This window comes from Oryzias latipes, chromosome 12 (genome assembly GCF_053564925.1).
Source record: "Oryzias latipes strain Hd-rR chromosome 12, Olatipes_Hd-rR_3.1".
Taxonomy (NCBI): domain Eukaryota; kingdom Metazoa; phylum Chordata; class Actinopteri; order Beloniformes; family Adrianichthyidae; genus Oryzias; species Oryzias latipes.
Window position 1 is genome coordinate 18,946,322 of NC_136248.1, and position 26,330 is coordinate 18,972,651.

A 26,330-nucleotide genomic window follows, 5' to 3' on the forward strand; every position below is an offset into this window, starting at 1 on the left:
TCATGCAATGGTGGGTTAAGTGCGGCTGCTTTTATTTTGAAAGCTAAATAAAAACCGTGTGCTTGTGCAGAAGCTTCACTTTTGCCAATCTTTTTCCTCAATAAACTACAAACTTTTTTTAAGATACGAAGTCTTGTTGTAATTGTCCCGTAATGAAAAAAATTGCAAAATTTTAATTACATGCATTACAAAGAAGAATTTAAAATGTGTCAGCCTTTTGAACGCCCACTCCTGCCATGCGCAGAAGGGGATTGGCAGCTAAAGATACCAGCTCCTGAGCCTTGTCTGTGATTGGCTGCTGCTCCCGGGCCCTTACGTTATGCTTACTCCACACACACCAGCGGCTGGGAGAGAGGGAAGACGTAATGGTTTGATTCCCTCTGCACTTACAATGGTCGTTGCTTCGATGTTACTCGTCAGATTCCTCTAACGGGAGGTGCGATGAAGGTACGTGACTCCGTTTGAACGAAATTTAGGTGTTTTTTTATAAATGCAGTCGGTTTTTTGTTCTGATTTTTTTTTGCAAGGAATTCTGCAGGAGGGCTGTAGATGCAGGGAATACCCCCTGTCTGTCCTCATGCAAATCAGCTCCGCTGTTCTTTGATGCAGTTCAACAGGCTGAATGCAGATCTCGCAGTGGAGTTTGTCTTTTGGAAGCTCGCACAGCTGACTCGCGCGCGCGCGCTGCAAATGTTTAATCATCTCTCCGTCGCGCGTGCGAGCTGTCCACTGCATCCCGCGCGGACCTCACAAACAGTGAGTACAGTGTGTAGCTTTTTTTTTTTTTAATTAATGGGCAGACTCTAACCCCCAGCGTGAAAGTCCATTGGACTCACTAAAAGCCGTCTGAAGCAGCGACGTCCGTTCATCGTCAGACTGTAATCCGCTCTAACGGGATCGAGGCGACGGTCTGCGCGGAGGGAGGGGGGGGGGGTTCACGTGGATGCAGAGAGGACAGCGGATCGCCTCCTCAGGTCCGAGCTGGAGACTCTTTCCTCACTCTGGAGCGCGCGTCCATGCGTGCGCATCTGTGCACACACCAATGAAGAGGATAGCGATGATGTCATCGGCTACAGGAAGGTTCCTCTTGACAGTTCAGGTGAAAGGTGAACTGCAGACAAGACTGACATTATCAGCTGTCTTCATTAGGAGCCTCAGATTAGGTCAGAGCTGACATGCAGACACCAGCCTCTGGTATTTCACGACTAAAAATCATCTTCTGAGCAAACTTTTCACCCCTGGGATTCCTGCAATGCTGAGAAAAACCCCAAATATGCTTACTTTTTCGGCACAAACGTCTAAAATAGAAACATGCTGAAGGCCTACAACATTGGGGGGGAAATGGACTAAGAGGTTTTAAAAATGTTACACCTTCACTTGGTTTGGCTTTTTCACACTGCACTCTTGAAAGTGGACCAGACCACCTTGAGAGTTTATGCAGTTACAACAGCTTCTGGTTTTGAAATGGAATCGTCCAAAACAACAACAGACCATAGACTAAAGAAGCACAGAAAACTGACTTATCCTTTGTAGCACCATGTTTGTTGGGGAGACTTTTATTTTGACTTGATATATATATTTTTTTTGAGTTGTGGTCACTGACTGTATACGAGAACTGGACCAAGCAAGTAAGTGTGACATCACCTATAGAAAGTTCCAACAAAATACAGTCAGTTTAGTCACCACCATATTGAAGCAAGTGTCACGGCGTGAGGGGGGAGGCTCGAGAGCCGGTAGGACCCAGATGCAGAGGCGGAGGCACGAGGATCAGGGACTGGAGGGTTTAATACAAAACAAAAGGCGCTGCAGAGCAGGATGACAAAACCAAAAACAAAAACTCACTGTGGCGTGGCGTGGCATGAAACAAGGAACATGGCATGAAGACGTGAACACCGAGACAAAGGCTAATGGACCAGCACAGGAGGAAGGCAGAGACAAGACTTATATACAGACAGGGCAGACAAGACACAGGTGAACACGATCAGGGCAGGGCAGATGGGGACCAAAGGAAGTAAAACTCAAGAAACATGACAAGACAGGAAACCTTTCAAAATAAAACAGGAAACAGAACCAAACAAGACAGAACAAGAACTAAAACGAAAAACAAGACACAACAAAAACTCAAACCATGACAGCAAGACGACATTAGTAACGAGTAATTGTTCCAAGTTGGTCTTAGTTTCTATGGCAACCACTCTCGCCAGTCAGGATGGATCTTGTTGGAAGTTCACACCCCCACCACTGAGGGAGCTAATCTGTCAATCAAACGTTTTGAGTGTTTGGCATGTGGGCCAGCGGGCACCACATACTTTTATTAGCCTTGCTTATTGGTCAGTTTATAACTTGAATAACTTGTGATAAAGAAAAAATATCATGAAAAAAAATTTAGCATGAGCAAGAACACGTAAAAAGAGGTACCAGAGCAAGAATAGATATTCTGACAAATATACTGACTGAGTAATAGCTGTCTATTAGTCTATAGCAGGGTTCACCAACCTTTTTGAGACCGAGGGCTATTTCATGGGCACCAAGTGGTATGAAGGGCGCCACTAAAAACCTCCTAGCACCCCCCCCCCCCCCCCCCCAAAAAAAACCACAATTTGAGGACTTCCTTTTGTGTGCCCTATTTTTGTTTGCTCATTTTACACACAAAAACATGCATGAATTTTCTAGACTCGTATTACAGGGGGGGGGTCAAACTCAAAACAGACTTTAGGTTGCAGCCGAACAAGATAAATATTTATTGAACACACTAAAGCTAAACTTTTAAACCTTTAAAACTTTAACTTAATTTTAACTTTTTAAACATAAATGTAAATAAAAACAGACAGGAATATTAATCCTGACATTAATGGATTACTCAACCACCTCAACCTATTCTCAAAATCTTTACATTACATGAATCATAAGAATGTCCAGAAATTGTGTAATTTATTTGATCTATTTAAACTTTTGTAATAGACCCTTACTTTTAGTGATTATTTTTTAAATTATATTTGTTTACATATTTGGGTTTTCTTTGTCTACCTTTATCTCAGAATTGATATTGTTGTCATTGACAGACATGCGGTGGTTGTTTGTTGAATATTTGCTTCAATAAAAAAAAAAAAAAAGATTTTTTTGGGTGCATTCCCTGCGGGCGCCACAAGGGGTGCTCGCGGGCGCACTGGCGCCCGCGGGCACAGGGTTGGTGACCCCTGGTCTATAGGATTTTGGCTTCTTGGAGCCAGCAGATACTTCCTGTTTTGAATGCAAGGAGGAAGGGATCTCTCAGTCCAGTTCTCATTAGCATCTTTTCCACTGTACGGTCCTGTCTGGTCCAGTTTTTTGAACATTTTCATTACTAAACAGACTCATTAAGCTGGACTTAACTATTCCCATTTTTGTGCCCCATTGATTGTAGGTCCATAGAAAAAATGGAACGGACGGATTAGGCCGTAGCTAGTGTGGTCACACGATGAAACCTGTTGATTTGCAGGGTCTTTTATCTATATATCTATCTATTTATTTATGATGCATGTTTGCCAACAGTCGAAACTTGTTAATAGGCCAATATAACAAAAGAAAGCGCCAAATTAGCGCCAACGTTCCTGTTCGCCGCCTGCAATCTTCCCTCAAATAGCTTTAATTGACTTGCATAAATGAAGCACCAAAAGCCAAGCAGAAAAAATGAGCTGCTGGATGACCTCCATTGTTGTTGTGGATAGCTTCGCTCCTGCTGTAGTCACACTACTATGACGCCAAACTACGCCATCAGTCTACATGGCATGTGCCATGACAGCCAATTTTGAGTGGAAATGCTTGCCTGAATTGCCCGGACCATTCTAAACCGGACTGGACCGTACAGTATAGTACCGTAGTATAGTACGTACAGTATAGTACCGTAGTATAGTAGGTACAGTATAGTACCGTACCGCTCAGTGGAAACAAGGCTTGCAGTCAATGCTCTGATACACGTCCCCTCTGTGAATAGTCTGGTTGCATTCACTTTAAAGTGGAAACCTATCAGAAATCCCTTGCAAGCAAAACCAGAACTTTATTTTTAGTCAAAGTAGCGTCTGCTTGTTTGAAATAAACTTTGTTGGGGACTGCAGGACATTAAAGTCTGTGTTGGAACTAAAGTTCAGTGTTGTTTCCACAAAACTACTTTTTCTGTTATATTACTGTAGAAGTGTTTTATAAAGGATGTTAATCAAAATTAACTGATAAATAGAAGTGGAAATTCCCACCGTCCACCACTTTAGGCTGTTGTTAATCATTAAGTATTGAGGCTTTTTAGTTAATTAAATGGCAGCTGTCATGTTAGCATGTCCTTTCTAGCATAGTAGCACAAAGATAATGGCATTTCTATGCAATATTGTTCTGTATCCTCTATATTTTATGTTTACATGAGAGGAAACCTTTTAACTCATTCTATTTGGTTTATATTTATAACACACATTTGTATTTTTTGGGAAAAAAATACAAAAACAACAAGAACAAGCTCCTGCTTTTCAATAGAAGAAAGCTGAGAAATTCAATAAATGCCCCCAAGTTCTCGATTTCTCCCCAAGGTTCTGATATCCTCTTTGTCCGTTTTAGTCACTCATTCTAGCAGAAGAATTAAAGAGATTTGCTTTCAATACAAATGTAAAATAGGGTTTTCTAATGTTTTTACTGACTCTTAAACTGAGACCCTTAAAATTTACACTAGAAGAAGATTTTGGGAGAAAGTGCAAAACATTTTTAAAGAAAAAAACTTCTATCAAACACTTAACAATGCACAAAATCTATTAAAATCAAACAAAGCAATCAAATAATTCTATATAATGGAATTTGGTTAATTAAATAAGGCAAACCATAGAATCAGAACTGTATATGGGTCATTTCTGCTGCTTCATTCACACTTATGTGGTTAAATGAAAGATGAAAAAAGCAAGAAAATGCCAAACCTTGTAAGAGTGAGCAAAAAAAAAATACATTAGTCAGCGAACAAAGAAAGCATGTTTGCTTCAATTCCACAGAATCAAACAGATCAGATCCATTTTACTGGAGTGCCGTGTCCATTTAAACCGGGGTCTGTGGTAGATTCTTTCTAACTCTTTAATTTCTCAGAGTGACGGCTCTAAAGATCTTTTCTTTCCAGCAAATTTCATTTTCATCACATTTTTTGTGCAAGTCGGCAGTTTGACCTTTTGTTTTTATTTATGCCTTATTTGCCTCTATCCCTCTTTTTATACCATCAATGTGGCACATAAATGCATTTATTTGCCTTAAATGGAGGAAACAACTAAACTTTAGTTAAGTGGAGACTTGACTCTCTATGGTGGTGAAGCGTTTATACATCTAAGCTGAGGCCACAGACATTCTGATTTCATGCACAGATATTTCCCGCTGCCCTAAATGACCATTTTATGGAAGATAAGAAGGCAAAGATTTGAACTTTGTGAAGTTAATTTTCCCAAGGCGCTCAGTCACTCAGGAAAGCAAAGTGGATGTGACGCTTTTGTTGACTAATCTGGTTTAAATTGAAAAGCAGCTTTTCTGTCCCCTTTGGGACAGAACAGCATTTTGTTCAATAAAAAAAGATAGAAAGGGAAGTAAAGAAAAAAAAAAGCTGTCCTGTATGAAATATTTTAGTAACGGATGTATACATGCCTTGATCAATATATTTAACCTGGTGCGTTCAATTTTATTGCCTTTTCAAAGCAATCTGGATGCAGAAATCGCAAAAGCAAACAGTCGTGCAGCTGCTGGAGCGTTGCACGGTAGATCACATTTTGTTTCAAATGAGACTAAACTGACTTCAGGGCTGAATTCTAAAGCAGAGGACAATGTCTGAAGCTATTAAAAATGTCTAGAGGGCACAGCAGATACATGGTGATGCTTATAAAACAGTCTACTTGTGTTGTTTTAATGCAGAACAATGTCTTCTCGCCTAATATCATCTATTTCAATTTATGCACAAAGTAGGGCCAAACCTCTAACTTTCAAAGAGGTTCTGTTGTTTTGATGCCATACATCCGCTGTTGGCTTTATCTACCCAAGATCCATCAGATACACTCAATGTACTCTGGGTTGTGTTTGTAATCTGAGTTAAATATGAATTTAGTCACACCATTTTCAGACAACGTGGCAAAAGGGCCTGCGCGCAAGATTTTTTTTTCTAATATCCCCAGCGAAGATTACTTTTTCTGAGCACGAGTGGCATTTCCAGCTGCTGCAGGAGAGGGAAATGAGAAAGAGGAAATGAAAAGCGCTGCTCAGACACCAGCTGATGAAGGCTCTCTATTTAAAATATATGAAGAGCCTCGGTTTACTTTGGAAGGTGTCAGGAGTTTGGTGGCTGTCTGGGCGTTGACGGCTGTGCAGATGACCAGATTAAAAGAGACAGCAGAAATGTGTCAGATCTAGGAGACTGATGCTTTTCCTGCAGTCTGCTACCCTCTTCGTCGATTCAAAATCTGCTCTCCTGTAACGGTGGCTGAGTCAGCACGAAGCTGCGGAAAAGGTTTGAAAAATGGCACTTTTACCCCCCACTTTCTTTATAAGTACTTGCCCCCTCATTGTCCATCATGCTTACCATCTGTTGTGAGTTTAAAACCCCACATATTTACATTTACTGCAGGCAGTTTGCAGCTCTTGATAATGCTAGCCGCAGCAAGTTAAACAGATTTGATTGGGATTTTGTTACGATCCGTGCTGCAGTTCACTAAGAAGGAGTGGCTTGGCCTTCTGCAATGTTTCCATCAATCTAATGGAGAAGCTTTTAATTTTTAATTCCTCTGCTTTTATCTGGGGGCCTGTGTGAAGAGAGATAGGAAACCGGACAGACAGAGAAGGAGGACGGAGACGCAACAGAGATCCACAACCTGACTCAACTTGTTTTTTTATTGTCTTTTGGTAGAAACCCACCAGTGGAGCTGTAACTGATTTACAGACAATTTTTTTTCCTACTGGTTATTTTTTGATGCCTTTTTAGTGTACATTTCTACTTTAAATTGCAACATAAAGCCTTTTGAAAGAGATAATAAAACATTATTTCATTGTAAATTTTGATGAAAAATAGACCTTAAATCAGTAAATTCTAAAAACCCACTCCAATGAAAATTGTTATTTTTGGTGTTTTTAACATGTTCTTGTGGCGTTTTTCTGATGATGTAAGACACAACTGTGACGTAGGTGGCACAATCAACGAGACACAAGCTCCCTGCTCCCTCTATTCTGATGCATCCACTTGTAGACAAATAGATCCATGTGCGTCTTTGTTTTCCTCTGTACGGCTGGATAGCACCAATATTATTTGCCATTTGTGTTGCACCGGTAATGTTAGTTTAGGTTGTTAGGGCCTGTAAAATATAGCAGGAGAGTGTTAACACAGGGATGATGGAAAGTTAGGGCAGGCTTACTCTCTCCCAACTGTCAGAACTCAGAGGTGAAGGTCTAATGAACTACTGCCACTGCCGAAACGATGTTCTAGGAAATGACAGGTGTTTGTTTTTTTTGTTTTTTTGGCTAAAACGGCATAATCATAATTAAAAGATCGGCGGGAATGCTTTTCCGATAGATCAAAAGATGATCGGAGTTGGAACATTAAGTAAGAAAACAGGAACTATTATGCTACAATTACATGCTTTTTTCTGCTTCAGAGCCTTAGGAATACACTGTTCAAGATATTTAAACTTTTACAAGCATGGACTTCTATAGACTCATCATAGACATTTACCTCACACCAGCTCCCTGATAAATACAAGAACACATCATTACAACACAGTGGATCCTAGCAGCAATGAAGGCATTTGATGGACCGGTAAGCTGAAAATCCAACACGCATGTCCGCCCCTTAAACTGTTTGCATAAAACCTTTCCTCCGTCTCTGGAGATGTATGACGTGTCGGGTCTCACTTCCAGCTCATCACGTATTGATGCTTGTCAGGACGGCCTGCCTTACACTTCTTCTTACGCTCTTCTTTACTGCAGCATTGGGGACAACAGGACAAACCATTGTTTCTCTTAACAAATGATATCCCGCTGAATTAAAACAGGCAAGTTGTATTTTTAGAATTTTTCTTTCAGTCATAATTTCAATGCAATACAAATATTTAAATTAGTATTATATTTATAATTATACTATATGGTTTTTGTTGCTAAAGTGAGCTCATTTGTCATCAGCTTCTTCGTAACAGCTCTGGTAGTTTGTTGTTTCTGTGTCGATCAGTTATTGTTAGCCTTCCTAGTAAATGTATTAGTACTTCCACTAAACCTCTAAATATAGTTGCTGATGCAGCTCAAACACAGCTAGAGAAACAAATTTTAGCTCAACTTAAACGCACTGGTCTGGGTCAAACTTGTCTGCAGCCCAATTAGTGCTAAGTTTTGTGAGGCAGTTTTCCGGTTTGACCTCCTAAAGCTTTTTTTTTTTTTTTCTTGTCTTTCGTTCCCTGTGGGTTTTTCTATTTAGGTCTGGGCTTCTGTCTGTATTTGCTTCTCTTCTCTCGCTCAGTGTCTGTGTTTGTTGGGGCCGGACTGTTTGCTGATTATATCACATCAGCCGCCCCGGGAACATCTCAACTATCTGCCAAACGTCAGTTCCGTTCAAACTGGTTGATGGAAAAGAGATTCTCACAGGTTGTGTTGCTCAAATAAACAGCTCTTGTTTGTTTGGGACTCCCCGCCTGCACAGCGCTCAGCGTTTTTGTGGAAGTGACACGGGGGAAGTCACTCTGGCTTTGAGCCAAAAAACAAGTATTTTTGATGGCTGTGCTGCAGCCGCTCCTTGTCCTAAAAACAGCTTAAATACTCCATTTTTGTGGTTTTGCTTGAAGATGAGACAGGCTACCCAGGGAAGATGTTAGGCAGCAAAACAGTTTTGCCACAGGACAGAAATGTATACATTCTGGCTTTAATCCACATGCAAAACTGGAAGACTATGACCTCAAAGTCTGCTGCTTATTACTGATATTGTGGAAAAGACAGGAAAAAGTCAGAAATAATGTATTTGACTGTTTTTGTACAATTATTTTTTTTTTATTTGACCTTACTCCATAAATAGAGGCTTCCTCTTAGGATTACATAAGGAATGCCTTGGCAGATGGGTGAGGTCGGATCTCAGTGTGTTTGTGACAAGCTGGAGCGGAGCGCTGCCCTCAGCAGCGGCATGGCAGGACCCTGTGAATTCCATTGTTTTCTGCACAGAGCTGGGACGCACAGAGGGCTTACATTATGCTCATGTCAGCTATTGATTCTGCAGGCTGGGCAACAACACAAGGAGTATTCTTCTGCTCGTCTTTCTCCCTCCTCCTCTTACTCCCCTCATCACTGTGATCCAACAAGCCTCATTTTTGATTCCCGTCTGTCCTGTCTTGACTTTTAATCCTCTACAACATCCAGAAAAGCAATATTTTACATTTCCCATCATGCCTTTTGTGTTGTCGTATAAAATGCAAAAAACATTTCGTTAGAACTTAAATATTTAATTTGTTATACTGATATAAAAATGTAAATTATTCTTATCGAATTTATTTACCTTTGATCAACATATTAAATGTAAAGGCATCAAAAATTCTGTCCCCTTTTACCAAAGTTTGAAAGAGGTTTTCTGATACAAACGACAAGCTGTCTTGTATATTTTTGCAGATTATAATTTCATTAAGCGTTTTCTGCTCTTAGTTTCATGCTCTTCAGGAAACTCTCTATGGGATCGCTCCAAAGCTACAATCAATAAAAATCCGATTTCTTCAACACTGGAGTTGTAGTTCCAGGCTTTAATCTGCAGCAGCGTGCGTTCATACGAGACACTGATGGGAGAGACAAATAAAAAAAGATTGACTGGATTTTTAGGCCATCAAAACTTCTAGATGTGTTTTTTTTATCCACAGCCTCATGCCACTCAAACAGGAGCACGTAAACTCTCTCTGACATGAGGAGACGGTATCTCTGAGGTACACTCCGACAGCCAAAAATGTTGACGTTTTTGGGGCATTTTAGATTTATTTATTTTTTTATCTGAGTGCTGCTTCTTGATTGCATTGTCATGCAGTAAATAAAACAGCTTTATTAAAAGATCTTATAAATTGCATATAAAATTAAGGGTCTTGTCTTAAACAAAAAGTAAACATTTTATTTCACGGGTTGTTTTTTTTTAATAGTCATAAGTCCTTTCCTTTTTTTCCAATCATTTTCAGTTGTAAGAATCTTTATCAATGAACTCATGTAAATCTAAGATTTGAAAGGTGAACTAAAGCTCATTTTGGTAATGAAAAGGCAGAAAAATAAAAAAAAAATAAAAAGGTTAGATTATTTAACTCTAAAAGCAGTACTGGAGAAATATCATATGATTTTTCCTTTTTGCATTGATGGAATCAGTATCCCAGTGCCAAACGCTAATATTTATCATTTTAAAAATGTAGTACCGTAGTCATAATATTTTTATCGGGTTTATCATCTATACTTCACAGCATTAAATAAAACGGCATGAAAATTGCAAAAATGTTATTTAGACATCAAAAAAGACCAAGAAAAACTTTTGACTTCTCTGACATTCAGATATGTTCCATTAACATTAAACCACAATAAACTTAATGGTTTTGGTTAAATTTATCATCATAAAATCCTGAGATCTATACTCTTATAGGAAACTAATTAAAGCCCATGTGTTTATGGCTGTTCCCAGAGTTTTGTCCCCACAGAGACATCAATGCAACAGTTTTACAGTACACACAAAGTGCATGCCAAAGCCTGAGTCAGAAGTTACAATTGTGCATTTTATGGACTAGAACGGCTTTTCCTTAAGGAAAACTGGCCAGAGTAAACAAGCTGCGAGTTGAGGATTTCATCACATTTTTCCTGCAGCAAAGAAAACCTTTCATATAGCATAAGATCATTTCATTGTGTTTAAATAAAGAAGCTCTGACATTAGATTATTTCACTTAAAGAGGACTTCTAGACTTGTTTAAAAAGTTCAAACTGCAGCTATTGCCTTCCTAAACCACAAATCTCTAGCACCATCTTTTGCAGGGTTGATTAAAAAACTCAGAATTACTATAATCTGATGTAATTTATCAGTTAAATTTGTTATACATTTACTAGAAGTAAACTAAAAATCCAACTTTGTGGTTAAAACTTGTGAATTAATTTGCCTTTTTGCCACTTTTGTACTTTAATAGCAGAAAACTGCTTTTTAAAATTATAATCTCAGCACTGAAAAGTTGATGAATACAAGTTTCACCTCTTTATTTGAAATTCTCCTAATCAAAGTTGTTTATTTTATTAAAAAAAAAATACACATCTAAAAAGCTAAAACTGTGAAACCCCTCCTTTATTGCTACTAAGAGATTCTGCCAACTTTCGGGTTTTATTTCCTATCTTCATATTTTTCTGATTGTTAGATCTTTCAGCTTTAACAATCTAACTTAGAAGGGTTTGTGTGTGTCCCCCTCCCACAGGCAGGAGCATCGTCCATGTGGGCGTCATGTTGCGGGCTGCTGAACGAGGTGATGGGCACCGGAACGGTGCGGGCACAACAGCCAGGGTTTGGAGCTGGGGCGGGACCCTTTCGCTTCGCCCCGAGCGCGGGGTACTCCACCTACCCCCCCACCAGCGCAGGGAGTGCTGGGCAGCTGTGCAAGGCCTGCGGACTCGCCTTCTCTGTGTTTAGACGCAAGGTAAAATGGGTTTTACAGATGGTTTCATCTGCAGGTGACTGTGGAATCTGTGTCCTTTTGCAGTTTGGTTTTCTGAAAAGCTTCATTTTGAGTCGAGAACAATTTGATTCATGAGACGTTTCATGCTTCACTCATTGACTGAAAACCAACCCTCCTCTTGTTCTTGCAAAACAAGCCCAGACCATTATACTTCCACCTGCATAAGGGATGTACTGTTTGTGCTCTTTGGTTTTTCTCTAAAGACAGACCCATGCGTTAAAGCCACTTTGGTCTCACCTCCGGTGGACATCAATCTGGATGCCTTGTGATTTCCTTTAATCCAACCTTACAAACCTATTCCATGCTACTAAAGAGTAATGGGATTATTTTGTTCAAACCTTTTTAAATAAACAACATAACTTTTGGAACTTTTTTTCTGTTTTTTCTTTCATTACTTTTTCTCAATTGAATAACCTCCTGGTAAATCTTGTCCAGGGTATTGAACTTTTATGTTTATAACAGGAAAAGCAATATTTAGTTTCTCAGGTCAACGGGAGACTACAATTTTGTCATGAACAATAGTGGCTTTATTCTTGTCTTTATAATATTCCAGACCCTAAAATCTGCTTGAACGTCTGATTCCTGAAGGCCCCCAGACCCGCTGAGGATCAATGATTCATTTTAAGAAAAACTTTAGATCTTCTATCTGGAAATTATCCAAACGGTTTACACAAATGTTGACTCTCGTGGTCATAGAAAAAATGGTCACGGCTCTGCCTAAAAACCCTCGGAAGCAACAGCTTTAGAGGAGAAAGCATTTGACAGAAGATCATAATCATCCATGCTACTTCTGCTGCAGGGAAATGGATGTTGCCTGTAGATGCTAGCCTATGAAAGGAAATAAAATTAGTTATTTGCTCTTTTTTTTTACATTAAATCTTGGTTTGTACGTATTACTTTCCTCCCAAAAGGAAGTCATAATTCACAAAACCAACAAAACAGATTTTCTACAAACTCATAAATTACTTTATTATAAAAAGTGTTTAAACTTGTTGATCCTTATTTAAATCTAATTTAAAAAAATTGAATGAATATGTAAATAGAGTTGATTAAACTGGAGAAAATGTATTTTATTATTATTATTATTTAGTCAAAGCCAGTGTCCGTGTCACAGCTCAACCCAGTAGCAGATAAGGGACATAATGTTAAATGAGACTGTCCATATTATGTAAATTGGTGAAAATTATAAAAAAAAACTCCAAAACTCAATTGAAAAAAAGGAATTTTGTACAGAAAGAGGTTCCAAAATGTTTTCACAAAGAAGGTGAGTCACTGATATTGTCATGCAGAAATGATTACTGCATATTAGCACTGATAAAGGTGGTTCTACAGTCAGTGAAACGATAAGGTATAATTAGTTTTTATAAGCCTTTCATTCATTTTAGCATGTCAGTTTTTTAATCACAGGTGAGGTGATGTAATACATCATGTGCAGTTGAACGTCAGAGGTTAAATTGAGCTCATTTTAGTGGTAAAAAATAGCGCTAACTGTGCTTTTTAGATTATATTCCTTTAAAAAATGATGTCTTAATGCAAAACAATTCAGTTCAGACGGGGTCTAATATGTTTTTCTAGTTTTCTGCTTTTTTTCAGACAGACTCACTTTGGCATTTTCTGAGTCTGTCCAGTTTAATGGAGGAGTGGATCTGGTTTTACATTCAAACACACTGATAAAAAATTCTCTTCCTGCTGCTACTGATCGCTCTTTCATCCCTCGCATGAGTTTTGCCTTTTTCTGACTCCACTTTGCGATTAACCAGGATTTTTCCATCGCTTCTTTCCAAAAAAAAAAAAAAAAACCTGTCTGAGGATTAGTTGCAGCTGCAGGAAATGTGCCCCCGGCTGGATCCTCTGCATTCTTGTTTCCAGGTGATAAGAACAGGTTCACGGCCGCGGCTGACCCGCTTTGCCGCCCGTTTTTGAAGTGCAGATTTACTCAGTGGTTCAGTGTCGATGTGACGCCTGTTAAATGTCAGACACCACTGCTGTGTACTGTGACTGTTTATTCCTCTTTTCTTTATTTACACCAAAAAACAGCAAGATCAAACTTTCAGTTTTTTATTTATTTATTTATTTTTCACCGTGAAAACTCCCACAGACCCGAGTGACACTGAGCCGTTGGAACCGTTTTTATTTTGTGCTCTAAAACTGTCAGCCAGCAAGGAAAATCAGTCGATGTTTAGGTACGAATCAAACCAAATTTTGCATCTTGTTTCAGACAAAAACTTAAAAATTGTTAAACTTTGTTCCTAAAAGACCTACTCCCATGTGTTTTTTAACATGTTCTTGTAGCATTTTTCTCATGATGGACATATATAAAGAAATTGCAGACTAAAATTGCATTTCTGAGGGGTTTTTTTCTGTTTTTTTCCAATCGTTGTATATCAGACACACAAAAATGTAGATAAAAAAGATTGTAATATTTGTTACGTAGAAAATGCGCTGGGTGGGCCACAAGCTCCCTGCTCCGCTCTGTTCCGATGTATTCATTTGCAGATGTTTAGGTCCATGTACTGGCATCTGGCTCAACCTGTACTGGGGAACTTTGGATTTCAGATTTAAGCACAGTTAGAAATAAAAGCAGTGAATCTGATCATTTCCAATTCATTCTGATTTATTCTACTGTAAAAAGGTGCAACTTAATGACAGAAAATAAAGATACTTTAGTCAGATAATAAAAAAAACGTTTCAACTTCTATGGTTAGAAAGATTTCATGAAAACTGTAATGGAGGAACTTTTTTTTCAAAGCCCATAATTTTATCATAGATTTGACACTAAAACTCAGCACAAAAGGAGGTGATTGATGTGGAACAGTGGAATGGCACTGCTGGATGTGCTGCTTTCAGGATTCTTTGTTCTGACAATTTGCCCATTTTAGGAGAAAATAGAGTTTTGTCAAATTCAGTCAAGACAACAACAACCAGAAAGTTGCAAAAAAAAAAAAAAAAATTGGCTCAATAAAGGGCCAGCTGGTCCAACTCTTCTCAGTGGTTATGACTTTGAATAATTTTCTTACAGTTCAAAGCAAATTATACTTTGAATTTGAAAAAGTAGCAAAGAAAAGTAATAAAATGACCTTTAAATGCCAAAATATGTGCATATTTTTCATTATAATGACAAATTAGGATTTATTTTTTGAAAACTCCTTTTTCGTAATTCCTCTGTTTTATAAGACATCTTCAGTTGTACCCGTTAATCTTCCTTTTTTTTTATTTCAGAATCAATCATTTAGTAACTACTTTATAGATGTGTGAAGATTTGAAGGAAAACATCTTAAAGATGAAGTCTGGCTGTTGGACTGACATGAAAAAGAATAACTGATCTGTTTTTCCCTCCGCAGCACATCTGCTGTGATTGTAAGAAGAGCTTCTGCGCCCTGTGCTCGGTGCTGCAGGAGAACCTGCGCTGCTGCACGACCTGCCACCTGCTCCGCGGAACAGCCTTCCAGCGTCCTCGCCTCATGCAGCTCAGAGTGAAGGACCTGCGCCAGTACCTGCTGCTGCGCAACATCCCCACCGACACCTGCAGGGAGAAGGAGGACCTGGTGGACCTGGTGCTGTGCCATCAGAGGACGCGGGAGAGCCCCAGACCAGTGATGGAGGAAGAGGAGGAGGAAGAGTCTGACGAAGATGATGAAGAGGAGGAGGACTCGCATGAGGAGGAAGAGGAAGGGGGAGCCGACACAGACAGTCTCCACTCGCTCCCCCATTCGCGCGCTGCCTCGCCCCCCTGCGCCACTCGCTCCACCTCTGAACAGTCAGTCCTGTCCGTCTCTCAGGGGGACGCGCTCAGCCCGAGCGACAGCTCAGGGACCACCAGCCAGGTTTGTGTATTCACACTCAGCTGTGTGCTCCACCCCTCCACACACACACAAGCCTCAACAACCAGTGCCGTACTTCCTCCACATCTGCCCTCATTCTGTCCAAAATAATTAGTTTCAAAGAGAAATCAGCTCATCTACCACCTTCTTCTGTTCAAAACAAACAGACTCGTGAGCTTGACGTCCTACTCCCCAGCTTCCGCGCTCACTCTGTCTTTGCTTTGTCATGAATGAAGCCTGGAAATCCACTTCACTCCGGAGGATTTTCAGGCTTCAGCTGTGCACCCATGTGACTCCCACAAGCAGCTGTGTTGGCCCTCTGACCAGCCAGTGTGGCAGCTTAAGCTGCTCGCCTTTTATTTATTTATTTTTAAGCTTCGTTACAGAGGCTGATTCTCTTATGTAACAAGCTTTAAAAATCCCTCAGGCGTCACATCTGTAACCACGCAGGAGAGCCACCAAAGCCAGTCACTCATCTTGCCGTTTTTATATGTGATGTTTGCAATTTATTTACTTTATACAATTAAAAGCTAAACCAAGGTTTCTTGAGGGCCACAAAGTAAGATAAATGCAGTAAATGAAGATTGAAGCATTCACAGAGCTGCCATCTGTTTGTCCAGAATATCAATACATGCAGCACTTAAGGAAATGAATGGAAACTGATGAAAAGCTTCAGATTTTAGCTTAATATTTCCAAAATACAGTTTTATTTTGAATTTGGATTTAGATTAATTAGAAGTAGTTAAAGTCTCTGATTATTTTTAATATGTATTCCTTTTAATCTGTTATGATTTATAGATCCACTTTGAGGAAAATTGTGTTTTTTGGTTTTTAACATGTTCTTGTGGCATCTGAAAGAAAATCCAGCTTTGAATTGTATTTCTGAGTTTTTCTTTATTCAAATCATTATGAATCAGGAGCAGATGAAAATATTCTGTTTGAAAAACCTTGCAGCTGTACCGTACAAGCTACTACAGCAAGCCACAAGCTCCCTGTTCCGGTCCATTCTGAAGCATCCACTTGCAGACAAATGGATCCATGTATGACTTTGCATCTGACTCAAACCTGTATGGCTGGATAACTCAGATATTGCCGGCCATTTTTGGGTCATTGTGGGGTGATGTAAGGTAGATGGATGATGGGAAGTGGTTAGTCCCACCCATAATTCAGAGGCAAATTTCGAATGAACTATTGCCGCTCTGCAGCAGTTATGTTCTAGAAAACAACACATTTTTGGATTCAGGCTAAAGACGTCATAATCCTAATTATAGGATCACTGGGAACACGTCATGTATTTTGAGTTTGATTTATTTCCCTTTCTAAAAGTTCTGGATTGTATCTGAAACAGATACACTGTATATACTTTTGCAAAATACTTTTCCATTTGGCAGCAATTTGGGATTAGCAGTCTTGCCCAAGGACAATATTGACTTAGCTGGGACCTGAACTCCTGAACCGGCAGATTGGCTTCTCGACTCAGAGCGCCACTGTCTCATTTTGGTCCATCTGTGTAGCATCGTCCAATCATCTTTGCTGGGTTTTAAATGCTGCCTGTCATAATGGTGATCGAACCCTGATGCTGCTCCTTTTGACACTCTTCTGTTCAAACTAGGACCAGCATGCATCTGTTTTCTAAACACTATTATTTATCCCACAATTATTTGTTTTTCTGTATCCCAAACTATGAATTTGGCTCTGATAAAGTCTCTTACTTTTTTTAAAATATTTGTTTGTTGTTTGTATTCTATTCATGCCTGTTTTCTGTTTTTTCTTTTTTTGGGGGGAGCTAATTAACCCTCATTGTTATGAGTTTACATCAACGGCTAAGTTGAAATCAAGCCCAGATCTTGACTGATGAAGAAATAATGAGCTGTAATTTCCAAACTATTCATCCAACTTGAATAATGAACAGGCTCTAATTAAGGCTGAGGCTGCATATTAGAAACATTTGCAATATGTGGTGATAATATTCATTTGTTTTAATGAAAACAGCTGAAATAGCAGTCAGAGGCTCAAATGAAGTCACAACACGTACATTAGAAAAGATTTCTATTGGTGTTTTTGTGAATTCTAATCAATCAATAAATCAGTGGATTTTGCACAAACAAATTAAAGTTAACCCTTGTGCTATCCTAGGCACTTTAACATTGGGAGTTGGGTCATCTAGACCCACTAGACAGTGCTCTGAACCTTTTTTCTTCAATGATTTGTGATCTTCACTGGTGTCCATGGATTACATGAAATCCTCTTCACCTTTATCCACCTTTGTCATGGTAGGGAGAACACGTCAGTGTAAGGGTGGGGTTATCTAAGATAGCACAAGGGTTAAATTCAAGGGGATTAAAAGAAGCATATCATACAAGCATAAAAAAACAATAATAAATGAGCTTGACCCCTAATTTAATTGCTGTTGTCAGATCTCACAGATTTCTCCTAGAAAATGTCCAAAGAAAAAAACGTTATATTATTAATTAGATGCTTCATATGACTTGCTTTTTACTTTTGGGCAATACCTTCTGATTTTAATAGAACTGCCATGAAGTTGTGTCTACCTCTATAGTCGTATAAATGTCTTGCATGATAGATTTTTTCCTCTTCATTTTTTTAAAATCTTTGTTTTAGTTGTACTTCTCCACAGTTTTCCTCGGGTTCCACATCATTCCAGATGCTAAACAAAAACACACTTCTGAGCGTTTTCTGTTCAGATAAATGATAATACCAAACGTGCAGCTTTTGCCGCCCGCCTCAGGAGCTTTCTTGTACGTCTACAGAAGCGGAACAAAATCTCTTCAAGTCCAAAGGAAAAAATATGGTTTGGTTCCGGCGAGGTTTGACTCTCCGTGGAGTCTCGTCTGATTGCAGCGCTTGTGGCTCCGCTACACTGACAGATCCATTATTAACACATCTTCTTCAGAAGAAAACAGTGTTTTGTTGTATGGTTTAGATAAAAGCGTTTGCTGTGCGGCTCTGAGGTACCCAAACTCTGACGTGCCATTCTTTTATTTCCTTTTTTTATAAAGATGAAAGGGGAAATAGGCAACACTTTCTAGGAGTCAGACAACGGAGAAAAAAAAGTGCATGTTTCTGTTTAAGTTAATCAAAACGTATTTCACTAAGATGTCGATCCAGTTAGAAGGTATCAGCCAAAAAAGGATGGGATGCTGTTTGTTCACAGATAAGACAGTTTTTGATGGGAATTCACAAACCAGGCCAAAGGTATTAAGCAATCTTGATGTTTATTTATGGAGCAGGACAACTGTGTTAAAATATCCTGTTTGCAGAGAAGCAGAAACTTCAAGGCTTCCTTTTATTTGCCGTGAGATGAGCTTGTGCAGTCAGTGGGAGAAAGCGGAAAACGGGCAGCAGGTGTCCTATGATTAAAGCATGAAAGTTTACATTTCAAGCGTCAAATTTCATTTTACTACTGAATAAATTCCCTTCAGCCTTGTTACCTTATATATATAATCAAAATCCTGATTTTGCAACAGACACCTTGTGCGTTCAACCCTCTTTTCAAAGTCTGACGTGACTAAAACAGGCTTTTCTGCTCACACAGGAGCACGAGGATACTCCAACAGCCTCTCTCTTGAACCTGGAGAACTCTGAAAACATCTTAGAGGTGTGCTCCCCTGCTTTTAACCTCTAGAGCTGATTATTCATTATCCTAAAAGCCATTTTAGTCTCTCTGCTGAGTCAGTGATCCCTGCTCTGCTCCTGTGCGGATTGTAGGTCAGCCCAGCCACGCAGACGAGGATCAGGGCCTCGCTGTCGGACCTGGACAACGAGGAGGCGATAGAGAACCTTTCCGTGCGCCAGCTGAAAGAGATTCTGGCCAGGAACTTTGTCAATTACTCTGGCTGCTGTGAGAAGTGGGAGCTGCTGGAGCGAGTGCATCGACTCTACAGGGAGAATGAGCAGAACAGGAAATCCTGTAAAAACTCCTTCATGTTTTATTTTCATCTGAACTGATTGTTGTTTTTAGCATTACTAATTGTTCTTTGTTTTTTCTTTTTGCTTTAGTGGAAAACGTGAGCATAACTGCAGGTAATTCATTTTACTTATTCATCAGATATCCAACAACCTCTCTTTAGGAAAAATAGTTACTTCCTTTTCACTTTGTATGGATCTCTGAACATGACATTAACAACTATATGTATACATTTTTCCCTAAAATTAATAATTTTTGGGCACAAATAAGCAGTCAGTGCACACAAATTAGTATTTTATTAGCATTTTGTGCACACAAATTAGTATTTTAGTATGAAGTTCTAATACTAATTTTTTGGTCACACATTCTAATTTGTATGCGCTAAATGTCAATTTGTATTCACAAAAAGCTCATTTGTGCATGCAAAATGCTTATCTGTGTGCACTAAATTCTTACTTGTACCAACAAAATACTAATTTGCGTGCACAAAATTCTAATTTGTGCACACAAAATGCTAATTTTATGCAAACAAGTCACCAATTTGGAGCACAAAATATTAATTTGTGTGCACAAAATTATCATGTGTGTACACAAATTATTATTTGTGCACACAAAATGCAAATTTGGGTCTACAAACTATAAATTTTTAACTTGTTTTTTTGTTTCTTTATGTCTTTTTCATTACCCTGTACTCTCGTAGATTAAAATGAACATTTCCCTAAATTTACCAACTTTTTCTGACCCACTCTTATCTATAAAGTGGTTGCATACCCTCCACCTCTCTGCAACAGTGGAGTTGGAGGTAAGCTATCGCTGCAAAGTGCCCTTATTTTCCTTCATGCCTTTCTCAACCACTGCAATGTTTTCATCTGCAAGCAATAGGCAGTAATGCATGCTGCAGCCACCCCACCCCCATATGTTTCCTTTCATTATCACGTATGGTAAAACCGCATGGCCATTGTTTCCTGCATGAATTGATGTCTCCCCCATTTTTTTTTCCATTTAATACTGAGGGACAACCTCTCTTCCTGCCATTAATGCACTCTGTCAAAGCTGCTACCTCTTGATGAGCGATCACATTAGTTGAGTAGCAGCGTGTCTCCATGCGGCGTAATTACATTGTCAAGCCTCCTTGTTTGCACGAGGGGGCTCAAGGACCTTATTAGCCCACTTAGCATCCAGCTGTGCCGTGACAGAAGACACACTGCAGCTGGACAGGCTTCTTGCCGACACATTAGATGTGAGCAGCAGGAGCCAGATTTAGATCAGTCTGCTGGTCAGTCAGCGTTTAACTCCTGTACAGCCAAGCGCTGACGTGATTTGATCCTAAGCTGTCAGGATGTGCATGACTCCATTCAGAAGCAAGGATACCACAGCTGGTTGTTGTTGATGTTGTTTGGTTGCTGGAGCGTTTTTTTGTTTGCTTGTTTTTTAAGTTTTCCTCAACTCTACAACAGAAAATATTAAATTAGGAAAAAAAAGTTCATATAACAAAGATTATGTATTTAAAAAGCAGGTCCTGTTTTAAATCTAGGGCATCATGAGCCAAAAATTGACACATTGTTCCACCTCAGTGGCCTAGTAGTTGAGAGTGTGGGGAGTCAAGTCATACCAGATCTCTAAAGATGAAGTCGAATGCATCAACTGCTTCTACTCCCTTATGGGATGGATCAAATGTGAAGAAAAAATATACAGTTTACAGAAGAAAATTAGCCGTTAAAATCTAAAATCTTAACCCTCCTGTTATGTTGCGGGTCAAATTGACCCATTTTAAAGTTTGAACATCTAGGAAAAATAGTTAAAAGTATTTTTTCAGCATGAATCTTCTTCTGCTTGACTTAATTAGTGTAATCAACGTATATCGTGAATTTGGTTCATCTCACATATTGCCCCACCCCTCCCGCATGTTTATATCACATAGATACTGTTCGGGTCAATTTGACCCGGCAGTCAAACTGGAGGTACAAGGATGTCTCAATATTAGTAGTATTCCTTTATTTGCAGCTGTGAGACATATTTCACCCCAATCACACACATAGACACACACACAAAGGTTCCTAGGTGTTATGACTTTTGATTGGAACCATTTACAGTATGCTCTCGCGGGAAAACTCAACCCACATTCAGTGGACACTCAACATACAAAACATATAAAGATTCTCTGCATGGGAGTCCTTCCAACATTACATAGGCAGACCTTTAGAAAAAGAGCAACCAAAGCAGAAAGATGACAGTCCAGGAGGCTCTGGAAGTCATCACTGATCATGATCAGAAGAAGACTATCTTGAGCTAAATTCTGATTCTAATAGTTCTGATTATGAACCAAATGAGGGAATTGTTATTCCTGTTCCTCCAAGCAAGACATTCATATGAAAGGATGGTGAAGTACATTGGTCTTCATCCCCAAATATGCGTCAGACAAACCTGTCTGCAGAAAACATAATAAAGACAGTGCCAGGGCCCACTAGGATGGCAGTGACTCATGTGACCATGTCAATTCAATTCAATCTAATTCAATTCAATTCCATTTTATTTGTAAAGCCCAAATTCACAACAGTCGTCTCGATGGGCTTCGTATCAGTAATTGAAAAAGTAAAACATACAATCAAAAGGATTATGAATACATAGAATTCAATAGGAAAATATTAAATTGAACTAACTAAACAGACTAAACTAAACAGTAATCCATGCCCTTTGACCCCCCTTCGCTGTAAGGAAAAACTCCTAAAAAACAGATTCCGGAAAAAACAAAGAAACCCCATTGGTGCCCACATGAAGGAGGGATCCTCCCCCAGGACAGACAGGCGATTTACCAGAACTCATAGAGAAGAATTAACTTATCTAACTCTACAACTACACATTTAAAGTCCAGCAGACGAGCTTCATCCAGATGGAGTTGGGGGGGCGGCCGGGGGCGCGAGTTGAGCCGGAGACAGGATCCAGGTCAAGACAAGCATGACCTGTGCGAAATGTGCAAAATTAATTTGCACAAAGCACAGTGTGATGACTGGTCACTCTTGTGCTGTGTATATGTACAGACACACACACACTTCATATTGCAATTACTTGTCTATTGTATTGTGATTTTGTTTTTTTCTGGTTCACAGTGCATGTATGTAAAACAAAATTTCAAGATTAAGTTTCAATGTTATGTAAAACTATTGTATTTTATATGTTGTCTTTCAAAAGTAATACAGTAGTGAAAATTTTGAAAAAAGAAAAACGAGGGAATTATCTGATAATTGAACCACTACCTGTTAGAGGTAAGAACACCATTCACTTAGTTTTTGAAAGAATGATTAGTAATGAAGTTAGTGATGATATATTCACACTGCTTGTTAGGGTTTTTTGGGTTTCAGACATCTTTTAATTAAAGAAACATGCACCGGGTCAAATTGACCCAGGAACATCATCTCTGTTCCTCACAAATGAACATAACAGGAGGGTTAAAAGCTTTTCTGCTTGTTTATTTTTGCTTTACCAATGTGTCACCCAAAGACTTCCAGGTTGAATCAAGGGAAACAGAATCTGAGGGACCATGCAGTTTCCCAAGTGACCTCTAGGTGTCACCTTTGCATAATCAAGTCAGTTTCCACATACTTCAATGTAAAACGGTCGTGCTTCAAAACAGAAAAACACATCCTTACAGTCTGGTTCCAAAGCAATTTTTATTTAACCTCTAAAGCAGTTTATACTATCAATGAGTTTTATTTAAGACATCCTTCCTAGGTGTACCCTGCCTTCACTCAACAGTGGACGGAATATCTTCTAAACTACATTCAAAAATTAATTTGGTGGCAAAGGCAAAGTGCACTACAACCAGTGCAGACCTCAGTGCTCCCGAAAGAATAATACCTTATTAAATCCTTTTCTGGATTGGATTATTCCTCTTTTGCTTGAGTGTGGAGTTATTGAACTAAGGCTTGCAGATTTTTTTTGCATCTTCATTTGTCAAACCCATCAGTGGGGTCATGCCTTTTCTTTGCACTGGGGTATAATTTAGAATTCAACAAGCTCAGTGAGGCACGAAGAATCCGAGGTGTTACTTTTTCTCTGGTCACTTCATGGCGTGTCCTGCTGGGCCGAGCACTCCATAGACGGTTTGCACTTGTACTGAATGTACCGTCCTGCTCTTTTGCCGTGGACTTATCAATGTTTGCAGTTGGATGGATTAGCTTTTTCTGAAGCAATGATTGCTTTACTCTCTTCTTTTTGTCTACGTTTGTTTAAAGTCCTATTTTGATCATATTTTGATTAATTGGAAAAGCGTTCCCAGTGGTCTTTTAATTATAATTACGCCAGTGTTAGGCAAAAAAATGTAAAAACTGTATCGTAGACCTGTAGAGGTTTTTACATGCTCTTCCCCTAGCTTACACCCCCAACCTAACATTACCAGTGGAACAAAAATAGTAAACAGTATTGGAGCTAACTATGCGCAAAGTTTGCAAGTTGACGCATCCGAATGGAGCAGAGCAGGGAGCTTTTGGCTTGCTGATTGTTTTTTCTTTCCAACAAATACAATGTCTTAAACTGCATTCAAAATTATTTGAATTAGGACATAGTCAGAAATGCGATTTTAAGCTTTATTGTCTTTATATATGTCCTTCATTATCCAAAAAATGCAATAAAACAAGTTAAGGACACCAAAAATACCTATTTCATCAGAGTGAGTCTTCAAACACCTGCAAGCTGCAGATTAACCACTGCAGTGGAAAAACAGGATCTTTATTCTATGTCACTTAAACTTTAGCATTAAAAGCAGGTGTGCACAGCAGTTCCCTAATTTTGTCATTTTTTCCAACACATTCATGAATATTAGGTTGTTCAGAAATAAATGCAACTTCAGTAAAAGTCAGGGGAAAATGTACAAAGCAAAAGCAGGGTGTGGGCCAAGAGAATCAAAGATGAACCACAGAGTGGAGAACTGTCAGACATCATTTCTGCTCCATTCGCTGTTTCATAAGCATCCAGAGAGCGACTGTTAACTCACATTAATTTTTCCATTTCCACCCACAGATGGTGTGAAAGCTCAGCTGGCGGCGGATGAAAACCTGTGTCGCATCTGCATGGATGCCATCATCGACTGTGTCTTACTAGAATGCGGTCACATGGTAACCTGCACCAAATGTGGGAAGAGGATGAGCGAGTGCCCCATCTGCAGGCAGTACGTAGTGCGAGCTGTGCATGTCTTCAAGTCCTAGGACTCTGAGTGGCCCTCAGGCGCAGACCAGGACCTGCTGTGCACGGTGTCTCACAGCGTCCAGGCGTGAGCAGATTTCCTGGTCTTTAGCTGCAGACTTTTTTGCCTCTGGCCTTTCACAGTTTTGCCCCCCTCTTATCAGTATTTCTGCAGCACTGGGTCTGCAACTCCTCCTTCAGTCAACAGCAGAAACTCAGAAAAACAGCAGAAACTCCTTCCAACGTCGCTCTCCGTTCTCTTGAAGGGAGTTGTTTTGTCCTAAAAACAAATCCAGTTCCAGGGGTTGGAGTCAATATGGTTTACACAGTCACGCGACATGACACTGTGTTATCTCCTTCAGTGTACTTTAGGATGTGCAATATCAAAGAAGAAGCAATGTACTTTAAGAAAAATGTTTTTGTGTCTGTCAAAAACTACACAAGCGGATCTTCTCACACAGGAGCCTGTTGGGTGCCAAACATCGGCAGATAGTGGGTGTCGTGTTTGATTAAAACGTCACAGCAAACGTTTCATAACCGGCAGTCTTGATGCGAATATTTACTTTCCTTTTACGTTTGGACATATTGGAATTCCAGCATGCTTGTGTAAACCTTTTTTTTTAACACTTGCTATGTTTAAGATTGTTTGTCCGTGTTTTACTCCATTTTGCTGACATTTCTATGGAGCCCCCACAGTTCCAAAAAATTGACTTTTCTGTTTTTTCATTCGTATGAGTGCAAGATAACTCGTTCCCAAAAATAAATAGACAGAATGAATACTTTTTTTTTTTTTTTGTAAAACTGAAAATAACATTTTTGGTACTCTTTGGGCTCCATACACTCTTGTTACTGTGTGTTGGCCGGATATGTTTTTTCTTTTAGGTTAGGTTGTCAGAAGTACTTTTGAATCGTTGGTTTTTCTATCCAACCTTTTAAAAAGTGCCATTTTTATTCAAAACCCATTAACCTTCTAGCAAACTTTGAGATTAAGATGATTTTTAAGAACTGTTTATTGTCATGTTTAAAAACTTTCATCACGCAATATCATGTCATTTTAGAGTCCACTGGGGTTCTTGATTGTCCTTGTATGTCAGATCTAGAACAATTAACAGGTGCTACTTCCTTGTTTTTTGTGTAACTGCAGTGTCGTTGAGGCAATTTTCTGTGGATCTGTCTCACACAGCGAGAAAAAGAGGTAGCCATATTTACAGACGCCTGTTATGCAAATGAAATACACAAAATCCACTTCACTCAGACGTTACTAAAATATCTGTGTTCTGTCAGCCGGTGTCACGTCCAAACAATCTGCGCAATCTCATAAATCGCTTCTATGGTTGTTTACTGATAAGTTATTAAATGTATATTTTTTCATTGACTTGGGAGACTCGTGATTTCAATTCTACTAATGATAAAGGTTTACAAATAAAGCTATAATGTTTCAGAATGTATTTGTGCTGGTTTTGGTAAGTACAGCCGGTTGTTGAGGCAGGATCTCTTTTTTTGTCATCCTTTGCAAAGCTATCACACTGTTTTTCGAAAAACACAACAACTCTCTTTAATGGAGCTGTTTGTCAAAAATGTCATTGTTAGGCAGCTGAAGTGTTAACAGGTTTGTGTTTTTAATGTTGCTTTTATTTATTTTTTTAAGTTTGAATAATGAAAGGTTTATTAAAAATGCAGTTACAAACAGAAAAATCTAACCTTGTTTTTTTCACAGAAACT

The 26,330-nt window shown here is 39.2% G+C and overlaps 1 protein-coding gene across 5 annotated transcripts; it reads left to right on the forward strand.

Annotated features, from left to right (window-relative positions):
• The first annotated feature begins 311 nt into the window (after window positions 1-311).
• Window positions 312-26,303, forward strand: rnf34b (ring finger protein 34b). Of its 5 annotated transcripts, none has more exons than XM_020707689.3 (9): window positions 333-447; window positions 610-756; window positions 11,424-11,642; window positions 15,023-15,505; window positions 19,059-19,121; window positions 19,232-19,433; window positions 19,523-19,546; window positions 20,191-20,232; window positions 24,447-26,303. In XM_020707689.3, exons 1-9 carry the CDS (start codon window positions 442-444, stop codon window positions 24,629-24,631), a joined length of 1,371 nt encoding a protein of 456 aa, XP_020563348.1. In that variant the 5' UTR covers window positions 333-441; the 3' UTR covers window positions 24,632-26,303. The 5 variants fall into 5 exon arrangements, with proteins under 5 accessions (XP_011480132.1, XP_078812374.1, XP_020563348.1 ...); XM_078956247.1 differs by lacking the exon at window positions 610-756 and adding an exon at window positions 7,960-8,028 and having other exon boundaries at window positions 345-447; window positions 11,428-11,642; XM_011481830.4 differs by lacking the exon at window positions 610-756 and having other exon boundaries at window positions 312-447.
• Window positions 26,304-26,330: the final 27 nt, after the last annotated feature.

What these genes read in the sequence shown, in the direction of transcription:
- rnf34b (XM_020707689.3), top strand. An exon ending in TCTCTGTGTTTAGACGCAAG is followed by an intron (nt 11,643 to 15,022) that starts GTAAAATGGGTT and finishes TTCCCTCCGCAG; the next exon opens with CACATCTGCTGTGATTGTAA. An exon ending in GCTCAGGGACCACCAGCCAG is followed by an intron (nt 15,506 to 19,058) that starts GTTTGTGTATTC and finishes CTGCTCACACAG; the next exon opens with GAGCACGAGGATACTCCAAC.